Below are 17,938 nucleotides of genomic sequence, written 5' to 3'. Positions count from 1 at the left end.
GAGTGACTTGAGTCAAACCAATAGCTTAATTCATTTCATTATCACCATATATTCAGTTTCAATATCTGAGGATCTTGTAAGGCACAGGTGCCAAGACAGTAATACTAATTTTAAGAAGGGAGATTTTGTTAAAATTTATGGAACCTCTGTACATTTTAAATTGAAGACAGTTCTGTATAAGTCATTATCCATTTTATATCAAGATGCATGGCACAATATGTATGTCTTGTTTAACTGGAGTTACAATTCATATGTATGACAAACTCTTGAATTATTCAGGAAAAGGTGCATCTGACAGTAAAAGTGAAGCCTTTCAGCTATAGCTTATTTTAAAACTTGAAACCAGATCAAAGATTTTACATTCAAATACAATACAACCAAATACAGCTGGCATAAATACCTTTTTATGTTCTGGGATTTTCAATCAGGAAAATATTTGTCATGAACAAAATATCCTCTTTACTACTGTTTAGCATTTAACTAAACATTCTCTCTTTAAAAACCAATTAACCATACACGTTTGACTCTTGCAAGAAGCAGATCCAAAAAGCTCCATCCGAATTATTTCCTGTATTAAATTATTCAATGCAGTTTTGCATTTTGTCTTTTTTAAACACAGTCACACTGATTTAAGAGGTCAGAGTTAGGGCAGGAGGCATCATCAATAACTTTCCTTTTCAGTCACTTGAGAAAGAAACATTCTGGGACTATGTATTTTATACCACTACAATTAGTTGGCTTGAACAGTTTTCAAGAGCTGCGTGTTTCTCTGCAGTGCCAATCAGGTGGTGTTCAGACAACGTGATAAACCTAGATACCTGCCTTTTTAAGTACCATTTGCACCATCTGATTGCCAGTCACCCCACTAATGCTTATTTGCTATAAACATTTCTATGGAAGTCAAAAGGAGTGGGTGGAAGTGGAATTTAGTCTTTGGTGTGTCATGTATAACTTCTATGTTCAATGGGTTTATAGGAAGTGTGACAGAAATTATTTATGCTCTATTATCTGTGGGTGAAGGCAAGCATACTTAATGGTTTGCATCCAGATGAAATTCAGCTAGTCAGAAATACTGCTCCCCTCCCTGTCTACGTCCTCTCTGCTCCCTCCCATACACGGAGTGGATAAAATCCTGCTGGATTTGCCGCCTCATCATGTTGTATTTTTTAATTTTTTCTTGGTAACTGAGTATACACTTTTCTTTTTGATAGTTCGTCCTATGACAGATTCTCTTCTTAGTATAACTTTCTGTACTTTTTTTTTGGTGTTTGTGTACATGAGGATAAAGTGATTTGTTTGCATTCAGTATAAATAAAAGCTATTAGATGCTTCTCTTGTATTTACTGTGTTCGTTTAAAACACAGACTGCACGTCGTTGAGATTAATCATGTTACAATGTAGACTTTTCTTCCAATATTTTACAGGGGGACAAAGGAAACCAAGGTGAAAGTGGTATCCAGGTATATCAACTTTGTTTCTAATAGAAAACTCCTGGCAACACAATTAATACAAGTCTTAGATGTTAATTCAGGAGCTTTTTTTTAAGATCAAGCTCCACAGATGGTTTACTTGAGGAGCCCTAAGTCCTCTTCAAGCAGAATTGCCCAATATGCCCAGCATGAATTTCCAGTTGAATTTCTGGGGCTGGGCAGGCTGTTGACATTTGGTGTGGAGCGTGTGGGCTCAGGGGTGTGGGCTGTGCTACTGCCCCACAGGACTGAGACATGACCTGTGATGGGACACAGTGGGATTCTCCTCCTTGTTATCTGAAAGTCATGGAAGTACCTTCATGAAAAAGAAGAGTCACATGTCTCTATTCAAATCTTTGCTTGGCTCCTCTGTATTTGGAGTAGAAATTATGTCCTTCTGCACTGTTTTTGCTCCGAACTCTTGAAGAGTAAGTTGCCAGATTGGTTGGGCCTAGGTTTGGATGAGATTTTGGGGTTTACTTCCTTGTGTTATTTCTGATGGTTTAATTATGTCTCCCAGATAAATGTATGTTTTAAGAAAAATGTGCTTATATTCTGAAGGGACTGAAAGGAGAAAAAGGAAGACAAGGAAATCCAGGCTTACAGGTACTGTTAAAATAGTGATCCCAGTTCAAGAGAGCCATGGTCCATACTAATTTTTAAGATTACTTCTATCAACATGGATAATTCTTTGAATCAGGTGAAATATGTATATATATAACGTGATTACATAGTTATATAAATTATCTCTTAAACGACTGTAGTATTTTAGAAATAAGAAATACACCACATACAGAGAAGATGGAGCCACACTTTTCTTGGCTGTGCAGTGGAAGGATGAGACGAAACAGACATGAGTTAGAATGCAGGAAATCCCAATTTGATACGCGGGAAAAGCGTTTTGCTTTGAGGGTGGTCAAACACTGGAGCAGGCTGCTCACAGAGAATGTAGCACAAAACCTGGCTGGCCAGAGTGCTGAGCAGCCTGCTCCAGCTGGGTCTGTGCTGAAAAGGAACTTCAACCCATGGAGGTCTCTTCCAACCTGCGTGTTTCTGTGGTCCTGGGATATTACATATGGAGAAACAGGCCAGAAGTACATTTTTCTGCAGTATTTTAGTAAATTCTTAATTATGGAAAATTTTTATGAAACATAAGTGATATAAAAGGCAGGTAACATCACAAAGTGGCTTGTAAAGGTTACAAGAGTGGTGCTTGAGATGTTAAGATTTTGCATGTACCATGCTAAACTTTCATGTAGTTCATTACCTTCTAGATTATACTGGGAGTCACTATTGACATCTTCTGTGCTCATAAATTACAGATGTTTCCTGTTTCAGCTACAAATCAGTGAGATCCAGTTGTTTCTTTTAACTCTGGGCCAATGTATTCTGATTGTGTCATAGTTGGCTATCTTGTTATACCACAGAAAATAACTGCTAGTATTTATAAATACTTGTTAACTACATAATCTATGTCATGTCTAAACAGAGGAGTATTTGTTAGAGGTACATATCTAGAACTAGACTTGGAAGGAAGTCTCAGTTGGTTTTTTTTGGAGTTGCGACATCAATAACAGCTGCCTGTCTAGCCAGAAGGAGCAGATTCCAGTGAAGCATGGGCAGGAGATCTAGATTGTGTGTAAGCCTCGGTTTATCACTCTCAGGGGTATGTAGGTTGACAGCAGTCTGGTAGTAAAGCTGAGAAAATAAATTTTGAAAACATTTTTTTAAACTGAAAGGCCCATCATTGGTTTTAACCAAATGTAATGTCCTAGACTAACATGATGGAAGTTAAACTTTCTGGCTTTTCCTTTTGAAAATAATGGAAAAAAATTCATATATTTATTACTTTAATCATAAGGTAAAACAAAGTGATAGTGAAAGAAAACATGTTTTTTTCAGACAGAATGATGCAACTGAATTGCTGTTGCTTGCTTTTTTTTTTTTTTTTTTTTTGAAAAAGCTGAAAAAGTAATACAGACTTAGTCTAAAATTGTTTCCCATGCTAATCTAGTTTGGTCAGCAACCAAAAAATCAGTAATTTAAGTACTTCTGGTAGACAGCGCTAGATCCTTCCAAGGTTTCTAAAGCCTTCAGGACTTCTCAAGGATACAATCCAGATTTGCTTGTCCATAAGAGTATATCAGAAAAGAACCTGGTGTCTTGCCATGGAACTTGACGATCAATAACGCCATTGAGCCATTTTACAGAAATGACACCAAAACCGTTTGCGACCATGCAAATTTGGCTTACAAACTGAGTTTGTATTTAAAAGGCTCTGAGCTTGATTTCTGTCTAATAAGACAGTATTAAACAGATAGAATCAGGAATTTCCTTTTGCCAGAACACATTTTTTTTCTCTTTTGTAGAGTGAATAAGGTTTTGTCTATATGCACTTCTTGTACACTAAAAAAAGTATGTGGTTTAAAATATGTATGATATATTCCCAACTTATCCTTTTGTTATATGGTATTGAAGGTATTACTAAGGTGTTAATTCACCATGATATACCTTTTTTCATCTTTATACGCAGTTTTTATTATGCAAATAGCAATCACAGAATCTGTAAAAGTTGACATTTGTGATTAATTTTTGAAAACAAAGTACAAAAATATTATTTTTTGATTCCAAGTAATTTGGCTCAACTGTTTTTTTTTTTTCTATTAATTCCTAAAGGGAGTAGAAGGACCAAGTGGAGAACAAGGAGAGGTAAGCATTTTGTAATGACAAATACAGTATTACAAAAGTATTGCATTTGTTTCTGCAAATTATGTTATCTGTAGAATGTATGTTTATAGTCTTGTTTCCATACTCACATCTCTGTAAGCAACAGAAGAAAAATGAATTAAGAAATATCAAAAAGAAAGAAGTATTAGTTAAAAAGAGACATAGTGAAATATATATTTAATGAAATGAAATATTAAAAATAACTAAAGTCAAGTATATAATTTAAGAGAATAAAAAAACCAAATCCAACAACAACAACAACAACAAAGGAGAGGTAGTTGAAGAAAGCAAATAATTAAAGAAAAAAAAATCTAGAGATTCTGTTGTATTCTGTTCATTGAAAAGTATAGTTCATAAAAGAATACAGAGTACTTGATCAAGATGATCCATATTGTTCAGCAGCAGCCAATAATAGCAGGACAGGATACAAATAATAGGCAACAGGATACACAAAGAAGATCTTTCTTCACACTTTTTGGCAGTCAACAAGTTAGAGAAATTTAAGCTGGAGATCAAGACCATTGCATTTAATGTCAGTCCTGAGTGTACCTAATTCCTTTTGAACTGTGCCGATATACTGTAATTTCAGCTTCCATAAAAGTCTGTGGCAAGGAATTCCACAACTGAACTATTTGTCTTGCCAGTGAGATTTCTTCATGTGCCTTTATTTCAAAGCTAATGAAAAGGAATATAGTGAAGCCTTTAGAAAGACAATTTTTTAGAGAATTCTGTCTTTGAGCCTGACTCAGAAAATGCAGGGCAGAATAATTTTCTCTGTGACTGAGTTTATGCAGGAATAATTCAACTGAGCCTGAGACTTGAGGGGCATAAGGGGAAGCCCACTTGGACTGCCCTTGGTCTGCCAGAAACTTCATTTGTTGTTCTCCAGGATATTTTTAGAATTCCTATCTTTTTTTTTTTTTTCCCTTTGGTTTGGCTAACGTAGATATATTTATGGCCAGACTTTTTAATCTTTGTGTTGCACATTGTTTTAAAATAGGTTTTGAAATATTAACTTTGATAGTTATTTTTTATTGATCCCAAAGTTTAGTGAAATCAGGGTGCACTCTGTCCCGTTGATAGAATTCTCCTTCTACTTTATTTAGAGATTTCATTGTGCAACCTTTTTTCAGTAAAGAATTGTTGCATATCAATAGCTGGACATATTCATTGGAAGCTCAATTCTGATAATTAAATAATATTATGCATTTAAACATATAAATTGCCCTATATGCTGTTGTGATTCTATGAAATACTTAAGATGACAATTTGATTTCTAGGTGTTTTGCTAAATCATTGCTGAAATTGGTAAAAGATTAAAGCCTCTTTAAATATTGTAAAATGTAGTAATAATATATTTCTTCTGAAAAATCCTTTTAATAATATTCATACAATATGCTGAAGTATAATCATGTAATTGTTTTTAATTATCAGACCTATAAAATGGGCTTATTTTCCCTTTTAATAAAATATGTTCTCTTTTGTTACATTCCGACTCCTCAAGGAAAAGTTTCTTCAGTCTGTAATTTTCAGCACTTACTGAGGTATTTTCCTTCTGTTTTGTTTTGTGTTTTTTTTCCCTTTTTTTTTGGCCAATAACAAGGATCAACAAACAAGGCCACATATGCGATGTGGCTGAGCTTTACAAGACCAAGATATACTGCAGAAAATGTTCCCTCAGCAGTTTCATTTGCATTTTGGCACGTTCTGCAGGCAGTTGTGCTGATGTTTCCAGAGTTCTGTCCTGGTGTTTTTGTACTGGCTTCTTGCCTGTTAAGTTTTTTCAACAACAGATGCCATTTTCCCAGTATTTCAATGGTTCTAAAAACTTTCTAACCCCTTTAACATTTAGTTCCAAATAAATCAACTTGCAAGTCAGATGTCTTTTATGTAAACATATTCCATACCTGTAAAAGTAATTAAAATTAAAACAAATAACTTCTAGCTACAAGAACAGCATGATTTTCAGATCCCAGCATGTACAGCTTTTAGTATAGCCCCAGGCAGCTACATATGCTGCGTATGTTTATCTCTGAGCATTGCTGACCCTGTTAAATGAAAATAAATTGGTAATTGTGTAATATAGAAATGAACAAGTACAAATCTACGAAGTGTAACTAACAGTATCAATTCTCTATGACGACAAAATTCACGTTGACAGTATCAAGAAAATGAAATACAATTACAACCTTGGAAAAAGTCAGTTTTGTAGTGGGAAGAGGGTATGGACTGCTGCTTAGTTCGTGCATGGCATCTTAGTGGTGGCCCATCTTTCCAGCAGCACTCTGAGGCACTTGACTGACATCTGTTGTTGCCTCATTTAAGAGGAAAAACTACCTGCCTTAATTTAGTGGCTAGTGCTCTGCATAAAACTGAGAAAGCAGAAATGGAATTTGAAGCTGGCTACTTTTTAATTATTCATGTGGAGAACTCTAGGCGTTGTTATTAATTCAGACCAAGCCAGAAAGCTTTGAATTTTTCTGATATAACTATTTTGGTAAGTACTATATAGAATGTTACAAAGTAGTATACATACCATAATAAAACATTCAGTGTAAGTCTATGCAGACTGTATGCCTGAGTGCCTCTTAAACTTGCATTATTTGCTCGAATAAGTTTTGTCATATATAGTAATGCTGCTGCACTGTTTCCACGATTCCATCTAAAATATTTGGAAAGGGTTAAAGAAAATTTTGGGGCACCTGATAGCATTATGCAAAAACTGTGCAAAACTGGAAGGAAAAAACTCATCAGGGAACAAACATAGTATACCAACTTCAGTCTTGAGCATGTACCAACTTACATTGTACTGATGTTTTTTTGGCTGCAGCATAGAGGAATTCCACATGAACTATTGCAGTAGGTAACTCCATACATAGCAGAACCATTACTTTGATGAAGATACATCAAAATATTTTCCAGTATTATTTTAACCTTTTCCAGTGAAGCAAATACGCTACAGTTTTATCAATCATGTGGAGAATAAATGAAGTCAGAAAAAAAAAAAGCCCAAAACCCAAAGGGAACAAAAAAACCCCAAACAAAACCAACCAACCAACCAAGCAAAAAAACCCCACAACAACAAAAAACCCCCTAACTGAAATAAAACTATTTTTCCCTTTTCTTATGCATTACAGGCATAGGGTAAAACTCTTGATTGTTGTAGTGTGTTTGCCAAGAACTTCAGAGATGCCAGAATTTCACTTCTCATTTTTCCAGCCTTCTAAGGATTTTAACGTATCATAACAAATTATCTCATTCTCATGAAAAAGTGACTAAAGCCTTTCCTTCCATATGTTAATAAGGACGACTATTTTGTTTTATATTAATTAGAAAGTAAAATGGGTCCATAAAGTTAAAAAACTGTAATGGTAATTTATCTCTAGTTATATTTGGCAAGTCATTTTATCTGGAGCAGTTACTAAAGAAGATGAAATCTTCAGTACATTTTAGTGAAAGAGATCTCATATGTATCAAGTTAATTTTCCGTGACAACATATTCATTTACTGCAGACCATCAATGAAAATTTTCTCAGAGTGTGTTTGCTCAGTGCTACCTCACTTCCAAATGGTCTGTGAAGAAACGACTGTCTTTTTGTTGGTTTTCTTTCCAGAAAGGTGAGAAAGGAGATCCAGGCATTCGAGGCATCAATGGGCAAAAAGGAGAATCTGGTATCCAGGGTTTGGTTGGACCTCCTGGTCTCAGAGGTCAGCCAGGAGATAGAGGACCCCCAGGACCACCTGGATCAGATGGAAAACCTGTATGTATAGAACCTCAAACTTGTCATTTTAGGTACTTTAAAAACCCCAAACAAATGCATGGTCTCTGTTTTATTAACTGTTCTCTGTTCAATTCAGGCACGAGAATTTTCGGAAGAATTTATTCGACAAGTGTGCTCAGATGTACTGAGAAGTAAGTTTGAAAACCTCTTTACTCTTCTTACCTTGTTTAAAGTGCTAAAGAAGTTTCCTGATAATTATAAAGATGCTTTCTTGGAAGCAAGATTGATATTTCTGATTTAGTACTGATTTTCCTACAGGTGTGAAAATATATTTCCGCACCACAGGTTCCATGCTCTACCATTTTGTTTCCTAAATGTATCATATCGTCTAAAGAGAGGATTCTGTGATTGTCTTAGTGCTTAGGGGGCAATACTTTTCTATTTTATTGTTTCAGCACTCTAAACATTTTTCTGTTTGAATTCTCCCAGCCCAGTTGCCTGCCATCCTCCAGAGTGGAAGGCTACAAAGCTGTAACCACTGTCAATCCCAAAGCGCTTCTCCGGGACTTCCAGGACCACCAGGTCCAAGAGGCCCTGAAGGCCCCAGAGGGTTTCCTGGACTGCCAGGCAACGATGGTGTTCCAGGGCTGACAGGCATCCCCGGCCGCCCTGGGGCTCGTGGGACAAGAGGTACTGCCTGCATGGGTGATGGTGCCAATGGCCTTCATGACTTGGTTTTCTGCTTCTGGTTTTGAATGGAAGCAGTCAGACAGAAAGGGACCTGGGGGTACTAATTGACAGGAAGCTCAACATGAGCCAACAGTGTGCCCAGGTGGCCAAGAAGGCCAACGGTATCCTGTCCTGTATCAAAAACAGCGTGGTCAGCAGGACAAGGGAAGTGATCCTTCCCCTGTACTCTGCATTGGTGAGGCCACACCTGGAGTATTGTGTTCAGTTCTGGGCCCCTCAGTTCAGGAAAGACATTGAAGTGCTGGAGCGGGTCCAGAGAAGAGCAACACGACTGGTGAAGGGACTTGAACATAAGACCTGTGAGGAGAGGCTGAGGGAGCTGGGGTTGTTTAGTCTAGAGAAGAGGAGGCTTAGAGGTGACCTCATCACTCTCTATAACTGCCTGAAGGGAAGTTATAGCCAGGTGGGGATTGGTCTCTTCTCCCAGGCAGTTAGCAATAGGACAAGGGGGCATGGGCTTAAACTCTACCAGGGGAAATTTAGGCTGGATATTAGAAAGAAATTCTTTACAGAGAGAGTGGTCAGGCATTGGAATGGCCTGCCCAGGGAGGTGGTGGACTCGCCGTCCCTAGAGGTTTTTAAACTGAGATTGGACATGGCACTTAGTGCCATGATCTAGTAAACGGACTAGAGTTGGACCAAGGGTTGGACTCGATGATCTCTGAGGTCTTTTCCAACCCAGTCGATTCTGTGATTCTGTGATACTGCAGGGTGGAGAAAGGGAACAGCTGGGTTTGCGTCACAAGGTGTAACTGAGGATGTGGTGCCATGTCGAAGTTTCACTGCTTACAAGGAACATGTGGCAGAATAAGAATACAAGAACACAGCAAGATAGCTACTGTTCAGCTCTACTGTAGTCAGACATTTTTTAGAGAGTTCTTAGTCTTATGTATATGTTTTTAACTGCTTTTAGATGATCTTTTTAAATCAAATATACTTAGATGTGGCTTTCAATGTATTTCCATGTTTTCTGGTTTATTTTCTTCCCAACTTCTGTATTTGTGCTATTTTAAAGAACAGTATTTATTCACTGGCTGTTTACTATCTGCAACCCTGTAGGCTGATTTTTGGCATGCAATACCCTTATTCCCCCTATAATTTCCTGGCATTTTCTCCTTTTTTTCTTTTTATCTCATAAGGATTTTTACTCCTTTATGCTTTTCTTAAACATTCTGTTTTCTTTTTAGGCAAGCTAAGGTTTATATTTTCAGGTAACTCATCTGTCTGAGCATTCCAACTGATTTCTGTGGTTTATTTACAGATTTTAGATTAAATATGCATATATTTAGTTTGGAACTGGACCAAAAGACTAGGTGAAGTCCCTAATTTGGTAACTGATCCCAACAGCAATTGTGTTTCCTATAGCATCAAAATAATCAGGAAAGCTGTGTGAAATACAGCTAACTAGTAACGTGCCAAGGGTAGACAGGCAAATATTTGCTAGATACCTGCTTTCTTTGTGATTTGTGAACTGTGACCTAGCATGTCAAATTCAGTTTGGGTGATTTGTCTGTGGTGCTTTTATAATTTCATCTCCAATAGGAGAACGTGCAGTTTCCTCTGGAGCTGACACTAATGGTTCTGGCTATTCCGTTAGAGTTGGATAAATAGATATCTGTTTCTATGAAGAAAAAGAATTTATTGGGTTGTACTAGTGTAAGTGAGCACATCTTTTGCCTCTCTCAGTGTTCCTTTAGTGGAGAATGAATTCTGCCATATATTGTGGAAGATTGTGTATACATTCTTTATTCCACACAGACTGCGGTGAATACCTTACACTTCCTTCATACAACTTCTTAAAAACTTTGCCGATGGAAAGGCAATGACAGCAAATTTCTTAATTGCCTATGATCTATTCCTTCAGCTCCTTGTGGCTCTCTGCTTAACAGGTGCCACATCAGCTCTTCATTCAGTGGAACTGAGGATAATTAAGAACTCAGTTACACTGTGCACGTTACAAGAAAATGCTTATTTTACGTCCCATTATTTGCTTTTGAATTATTATATTTTTTATTCAATAAGTATAATCAAATGCTGACTTCCTAATTCTATGGATGAAAGTATTCTTAGTGTGCAAAGATGTGCATGTGTTTGCTAATTCACAGGACTGCCAGGGAAAAATGGCGCAAAAGGCAACCAAGGAATTGGGGTTCCCGGGATCCAAGGCCCACCAGGACCTCCAGGTGAGGGATGGTTCATCTATGCAGATTCAGTGCATGCTAATAACTTCCAAAAAATGTGGTTTAGAAAAAATATTTATATAATTTGGAAAAACTTATTTTTTGCACATCTTAATTATTGTATATGTTTTATGGCTCATGCCTGTCTCTTGCATGGCTTTTAAATTGTCATAGAATACATTATTTAGTATAAGACAGGTCTTGTAGAGATTGATACCTGGGATTGCTGTTTCTTGATAAATGGAGCCTGAAGTCAGCCATTGTCTGAAAACTGAGCCCTGCTGTGATCAGGAGACTTGTAAGCAGTGCTTAGTGAAGGAAAATGTTCTTCCTAGCAGCAACGTATTCACACAAAGTGCAAAGCTGAGCATTTGAAAAGATAATAGGGCCTGATCCAAACCCAGAGAAACTAATAGAAATCGGAGGCCTCTCACTCATGCCCTGGTGGTTTCAGATTATATGATAAAGTGTAACGGTGTACTGAAGTTGATTTTTATATTTCCTCTTAAAAACATTTTTTATTAAAAGAGTTTTCCACACGCTTTTTAAAAAAAAAGTCTTAAAAGTGTACCATGTTGGTTATATAAACAGTTTGCAACAAGAATTGTCTTTCAGAAGATGAAGTTTTCTTTATCTGCATACTTCACCAAAGAGCAGGGGGTTTGTGGGTCAGTGCTTGTTCTTTTTTTCATTTTAATAAACATCCTTTGTAATGTATTTGTTTCTTGTGTGTTGTTAAGGTCCTGAGGGTCCTCCAGGTATGAGTACAGAAGGACGTCCTGGAGAGCGTGGGCCACCTGGTAAAGATGGTGATCGTGGCAGTCCGGGAATGCCAGGACCGGTTGGACCCCCTGGAATTTGTGACCCATCACTATGTTTTAGTGTAATTGTGGGGAGAGACCCATTTAGAAAGGGACCAAATTATTGATTTGTGATACAATGATTTAGAGGAATAGGTATGGTGCTTGTCTTTTATGGTCTTTCAAGTCTCAGGAAGGTGACCAGCAATAATCCCATAAGCAAGAACAAAAGTACCTCTGATATAATAAACATGATAAATAATGATCCCAAAGGTTATACATTCCTTTAGAAAAGAAACTCTGATATTTTTTTATAACTTGTATTGATTGAATCTCAAGTGTATTTAAACAATCACAGGAATAAAATTAACTATAATATTTGCTATTTAGTATTTAAGTTTCCTGTCATACTCCTGAAGTCCTTTGCAAAATTGCTGGGCAAGCCACTGGGGGCAGGATTAGGCCTTTAATGGTATTGGTCAGGTATAAATTACTGTGAAATTTTTCACATGCAGTCGACATGTTCAGTACATGACATTGAAAGAATGTGGCTGGCTTTGACTTCATATGTGTGTGAATCTCATTGGCTTGTGTACATTTTGTATGTCATAGCTCCAAGTGCTCTGTGAGCGAAAGAATATATCAGATTTTTATAAATTAAGAGGAATATCTAGACTTATTTTGGAAATAATATCACCTATTTTGCCATGCAACACTTTACTTAAAACCAAGGTGAAATGCAAGGGTAAATAACTCCTACTTGTTTAAGATTGGCCAAGGTTTTATTGAAGATGGTACTTTTAGCTACAAAAGGTCAAAACGTTCCGTGTGGGTAGTTCACATTATATGAAAATAGCATTAAAACCAAAAAAGAACAAAAAATGGTATAGCTGGCTTGTAGCTATGATTTGACAAAAATAAAAATTAAAAATATGTTTACACAACCCTAATGTAACAGTTCTGCATAATTAGTATTAAGTTATACACCCTTTGCTGTTTTTCCCCAAGGACTGCAGTTGCCAAATTGAAGAAGCAGGTTTACAAGGAGAAAGGTCTAACTGCTGGCTGACTAGCTGCAATGTTTGTTGTGCTGTTTCCTTTTTCAGTTTAAGCAGGCTATGTGTAATTTTCATTGTATGCTTTGCTAATGAGGTGTATTGCTTGCTTTTACATAGTCAGCAAAGGAACAGTTTCCATGAGAATTTAAAATCCATTTCTTAAATTAAGGCAGAGTCTTGTATTGAACTTAACTGATGCTTTATAAGTGGCTTTTTCTAATGTGGTGTTTTTCTGTTGTCCTACTATCAGAGATTGGTAATATGCTTGACATTCAAGGTAAAATAAAATTTTGTAAAGAACTGGTGGTTGTTTGATGAACGATTACAAGAGTCGTATGTGTCCTGTGTCACAGAAGAAAGTGAGGCCTGTGATATACAGTGGGATGGTTCCACCTTGCAGCTGTGTGTTTTTCCTCAGTGTCCTTCCATTTCCTCTTGAGAAAACACCACCTGTGGGAGCAGCACCTTTCACTGGGTTCCCTGCTGTGTCCCCGGGGCTGCTGCCTGCCCAGAGCTGCAGCCCGCAGGAGTAGCTTAGCCAAACCACAGCCTTGGTTACAGCAGGGTGCAATCATTTATCTCATAAAACCCAGTCTAAAAACCTCCAAGGTGATTATTCTTCATTCTGACATGGACCTGAGAAACAAAGGTGTGTGTGAATTTTTCTCACCAGACACATGTTCCTTGGTACACACTGTGGGACTTTGCTCCTGTGAACATGCATTGATTGAAGAAAGAATCATAGAATAATTTAGGTTGGAAGAGACCTTTACAGGTCATCTAGTCCAACCCCCCTGCCATGTGCAAGGACATCAACTAGATCAGGTTACTCAGAGTCCCGTCCAGCCTGGCCTTGAATGTCTCCAGGGATGGGGCATCTACCACCTCTCTGGGCAACCTGTGCCAGTGTTTCACCACCCTCATTGTAAAAAATTATTCCTCATCTCTAGCACTCATCTCCTCTCTTTTAGTTGAAAACCATTATTCTTTTTACTATCGCAACAGGCCCTGGACTCAAAGGGGGATGGGGTTGTGGCTGGGCTTTCATCAGTTGGGCAGCACTCTACAGTTGATGAAGACCAGGAGGCCCCCCATACCCCTAGGGTGAAGTCAGTGTGCTCAGCTCACACTCTGAAATGCCTGTACACGCAGCATGGGGAATAAGCAGGAGGAGTTAGAAACCTGTGTTCGGACAGGAGATTATGATCTGGTGGCAATTACAAAGACATGGTGGGACAGCTCACATGACCGAAATGTGGTAATGGATGGCTATGTCCTTTTCAGGAAAGACAGGCCAGCTAGGCGTGGTGGTGGAGTTGCTCTCTATGTGAGAGAGTAACTACAATGTGTTGAGTACTGTCCAGGCACGGATGAGGAGTGAGCTGAGAGTCTAAGGGTGAGAATTAAGGGGCAGGCTGGCAGGGGTGATACTGTTGTGGGTGTCTATTACAGGCCACCAGATCAGAGTAAGGAAGTTGATGAGGCCTTCTATGGGCAGCTGAGAGCAGCCTCACAGTCACAGGCCCTGGTGGTCATGGGGGATTTTAACTTCCCTGATGTTTGCTGGAAGGACTACTTGGGCAGCCACAGTCCGGGAGGTTCCTCCAGTGCCTTGACGATAACTTTCTGATGCAAATGGTGGATGAGCTGACTAGGAGAGGTGCACTGCTGGATCTCATCCTCACTAACAAGGAGGGTCTGGTTGAAGCGGTAAAGGTTGAGGGCTGCCTTGGTTGCAGCGACCATGAAATGGCGGAGTTCGAGATGTCGTGTGGCAGGAACAGAATAGCAAGCAGAATTGCAACCCTGGACTTCAGCAGGGCAAACTTTGGCCTTTTCCAAACAATTTCTAGGGGAAATCCCATGGGCAAGGCTGCTTTAAGGTAAAGGGGCCCAAGATAGTTGGTTAGTGTTCAGGGACTGTTTCTACTTGGGCACAAGATCAGAGCATCCCGACACGTAGGAAGTCAAGGAAGGGAGCCAGGAGGCCTGTGTGGTTAAACAGGGAGCTGCTGGGTAAGCTCAAGTGCAAGAGGAGAGTTTATAGATCATGGAAGGAGCAGCTGGCCACCTGGGGAGAATATCAGGCTGTTGTCAGAGAGTGTAGGGAGGCAACTAGGAAAGCTAAGGCCTCCTTAGAATTAAACCTGGTGAGAGGGGTCAGGGACAACAGAAAGAGCTTTTTCAAATACGTGGCAGATAAAACTAACACCAGAGGCAATGTAGGCCCACTGATGAACGAGGTGGATGCTCTGGTGACAGAGGATACAGAGAAGGCAGAGTTACTGAATGCCGCCTTTGTCTCTGTCTACTCTGCCAGAGGCTGTCCTGAGGAGCCCCATACCGCTGAGGCCCCAGAGGAAGTCAGGACAATGGAGGAGTTTGCCTTGGTTGATGAGGACAGGGTTAGGGAGCAATTAGGCAATCTGGACATCCATAAATCTATGGGCCTGGGTGGGATGCACTCGTGGGTGCTGAGGGCGCTGGCTGAGGTCATTGCTGGACCACTCTCCATCATCTTTGCCAAGTCTTGGGAAACGGGAGAGGTGCCTGAGGACTGGAGGAAAGCAAATGTCAGTCCAGTCTTCAAAAAGGGCAAGAAGGAGGACCCAGTTAATTATAGAAGGGTCAGCCTCACCTCTATCCCCGGGAAAGTGATGGAACAACTAATTCTTGGTGTCATCTCAAGGCATATTAGGGATAAGAGGGTCATTAAGGGCAGTCAACATGGCTTCACCAAGGGGAAGTTGTGCTTGACCAACCTCATCACCTTTTATGAGGACGAGATGGATAGATGATGGCAGAGCAGTGGATGTGGTCTACCTTGACTTCAGTACGGCATTTGACACAGTCTCCCACAGCATCCATACAGCCAAACTGAGGAAGTGTGATCTGGATGATTGGGTAGTGAGGTGGACTGGGAACTGGCTGAAGGGAAGAAGCCAGAGAGTTGTGGACAATGGGGCAGAGTCCGGTTGGAGGCCTGTATCTAGTGGAGTGCCTCAAGGGTCAGTAATGGGGCTGGACAGGCTGGATAGTTGGGCAGGAAAAAATTTAATGAAATATAACAAGGGAAAGTGTAGAGTGTTGCATCTGGGTAGGAATGACCCAGTTGGGGTTGTTGGGGAATGACCTACTAGAGAGCAGCATAAGGGAAAGGGACCTGGGGGTCCTGGTGGACAGCAGGATGACCGTGAGCCAGCACTGTGCCCTTGTGGCCAGGAAGGCCAATGGCATCCTGGGGTGTATTAGAAGGGAGGTGGTTAGTAGGTCGAGAGAGGTTCTCCTTCCCCTCTACTTTGCCCTGGTGAGACCACACCTGGAGTATTGTGTCCAGTTCTGGGCCCCTTAGTTCCAGAAGGACAGGGAACTGCTGGAGAGAGTCCAGTGCAGGGCAACAAAGATGATTAAGGGGGTGGAGCATCTGCCTTATGAGGAAAGGCTGAGGGAGCTGGCTCTCTTTAGCTTGGAGAAGAGGAGACTGAGAGGTGACCTTATTAATGTTCACAAATATATAAAGAGTGAGTGTCACGAGGATGGAGCCAGCCTCTTCTCGGTGACAACCAATGGCAGGACAAGGGGTAATGGGTTCAAAGTGGAACACAGGAGGTTCCAGTTAAATTTGAGAGGAAACTTCTTCACAGTGAGGGTGACAGAACACTGGACCAGGCTGCCAGAATCTCCTACTCTGGAGACATTCAAAACCCGCCTGGACACCTTCCTGTGTAACCTCATCTAGGTGTCCCTGCTCCATCAGAGGGATTGGACTAGATGATCTTTTGAGGTCCCTTCCAATCCCTAACATTCTGTGATTCTGTGAATGTAAAACAATCTTCAAACCCTTGATGTGCAAAAGGACGAGGTTTGAAGCTGAATCTATTTAATTGCCTTAACTGCCGAGCTGTTTGCGTACTTTGAGCTTCAGTACTGCTCTGTCTTTGGTATTTTTCTCTGAATTTGAGCCTGCTGAACCTGTCACATTTCTGCAAAAAGGATTTGTTTTTGACAAGTTGGAATTTTCCAGAGAAGTGCTGACCATCTCACCTATGCAGGTGTCTCTTTGAAAGCTAGTAACAAGGTAGCTTATTTAAATGAAAACAAACAATTTGAAAACCTAGTTCTGTGTGATTAAATAGCCAGAAACTATTAGCAAGTGTCTTATATCCCATTGAAATGTAGATGTTATAGGCTAGGAACCTGTGGTTTAGATTATTGCATCTGATAAAATTTATCAAGCCAGAATTTAGCTGACTTCACAATAATTTAAATTTCTGACTTCATTTGATAAAGTGAGATTATGCAAAAAAATGTAGGTGTGTTCAAGATCATATCTTGACTGGATCCTTTAACTGAAAATATGAGTATTTTTCACAGAGCTTCAAGTAATTCTAAATTAAGAGATTAAACAAATGGTATAAACTCATGTATTAGGAGATTAATGATTCACAGGAGACTCTTATTTACTCTTTATAGAAACTGTAGGAGATTCTTGTGAGTGCTGATTTGCAACCAGAAGCTGTGAATAAAAAAAAGTCACTGTGAAATATGTCACCATCTTATTACCAGATATTGTCTGGAAACAGTTACGAGAAACTGTTAATTGACATTTACTTACTCTCCTGATGATAGTCCTTAAAGCTGGATCTTAGCTAATTTTTAAGCAGAGGGTAAGATGCAAAAAGAATTTCTAGGCTTTTTTTTTGGTAACATCTTACTGTGTGACTATGAGTTAAAAAATACCCTCCCTGGTTGGTCTAGTGCCTGCTGGTGTCAGTACAGGAGCTACAATGCACTGCACTGAATTTTGAATACAGTTTCAACTCATAATATTTGTGTGTGTAAAATGGATTTTAAATTTATTACTTTACTATGGTGATGGACTGTTCTTGCTTCGTAGATATTGAGGCATGTGCTTGGAAATAAAGATGTAGAATTACAAAGTATTGCTGTGGGAACTGAATTTCTTAATGAGAGCTTAGTGGTGTATGGAGCTCAGCAATTTGCACTTCTGAGAATCATCATCTTAGGGAAGTTTGCAGTAAATACATATGGAGTGGTGTGTATATATACATACATACATACCATTTAGTAAAAGACCAGATGTCACAGATGGCTTCCACATGTGCAGATTTATTTGGTGGAAAAAAAAAAGTATATATGATAAAATCTCATCTTCTTGTAAGAACTGAACTATCCCAGTCCTGCTACTGCTCTGGTGCCATGGTGTCATTG

General features: G+C 39.3%; 1 protein-coding gene across 1 annotated transcript in view; it reads left to right on the top strand.

The window, feature by feature from the left end:
• Positions 1 to 17,649, top strand: part of COL21A1 (collagen type XXI alpha 1 chain) — a 115,097-nt gene extending 97,448 nt beyond the window's left edge. Inside the window, exons 23-30 of the mRNA XM_065056128.1 lie at positions 1,425 to 1,460; positions 2,031 to 2,075; positions 4,146 to 4,178; positions 7,811 to 7,957; positions 8,055 to 8,109; positions 8,408 to 8,608; positions 10,774 to 10,851; positions 11,589 to 17,649. Of these exons, the coding sequence (XP_064912200.1) occupies positions 1,425 to 1,460; positions 2,031 to 2,075; positions 4,146 to 4,178; positions 7,811 to 7,957; positions 8,055 to 8,109; positions 8,408 to 8,608; positions 10,774 to 10,851; positions 11,589 to 11,776 (783 nt within the window). The 3' untranslated portion in view covers positions 11,777 to 17,649. The remainder of the gene's footprint in view (positions 1 to 1,424; positions 1,461 to 2,030; positions 2,076 to 4,145; positions 4,179 to 7,810; positions 7,958 to 8,054; positions 8,110 to 8,407; positions 8,609 to 10,773; positions 10,852 to 11,588) is intronic.
• The last annotated feature ends 289 nt before the right edge of the window (positions 17,650 to 17,938 follow it).

Source organism: Columba livia, chromosome 3 (assembly GCF_036013475.1).
Source record: "Columba livia isolate bColLiv1 breed racing homer chromosome 3, bColLiv1.pat.W.v2, whole genome shotgun sequence".
NCBI lineage: Eukaryota > Metazoa > Chordata > Aves > Columbiformes > Columbidae > Columba > Columba livia.
This window is presented reverse-complemented; position numbering and strand designations above follow the sequence as displayed.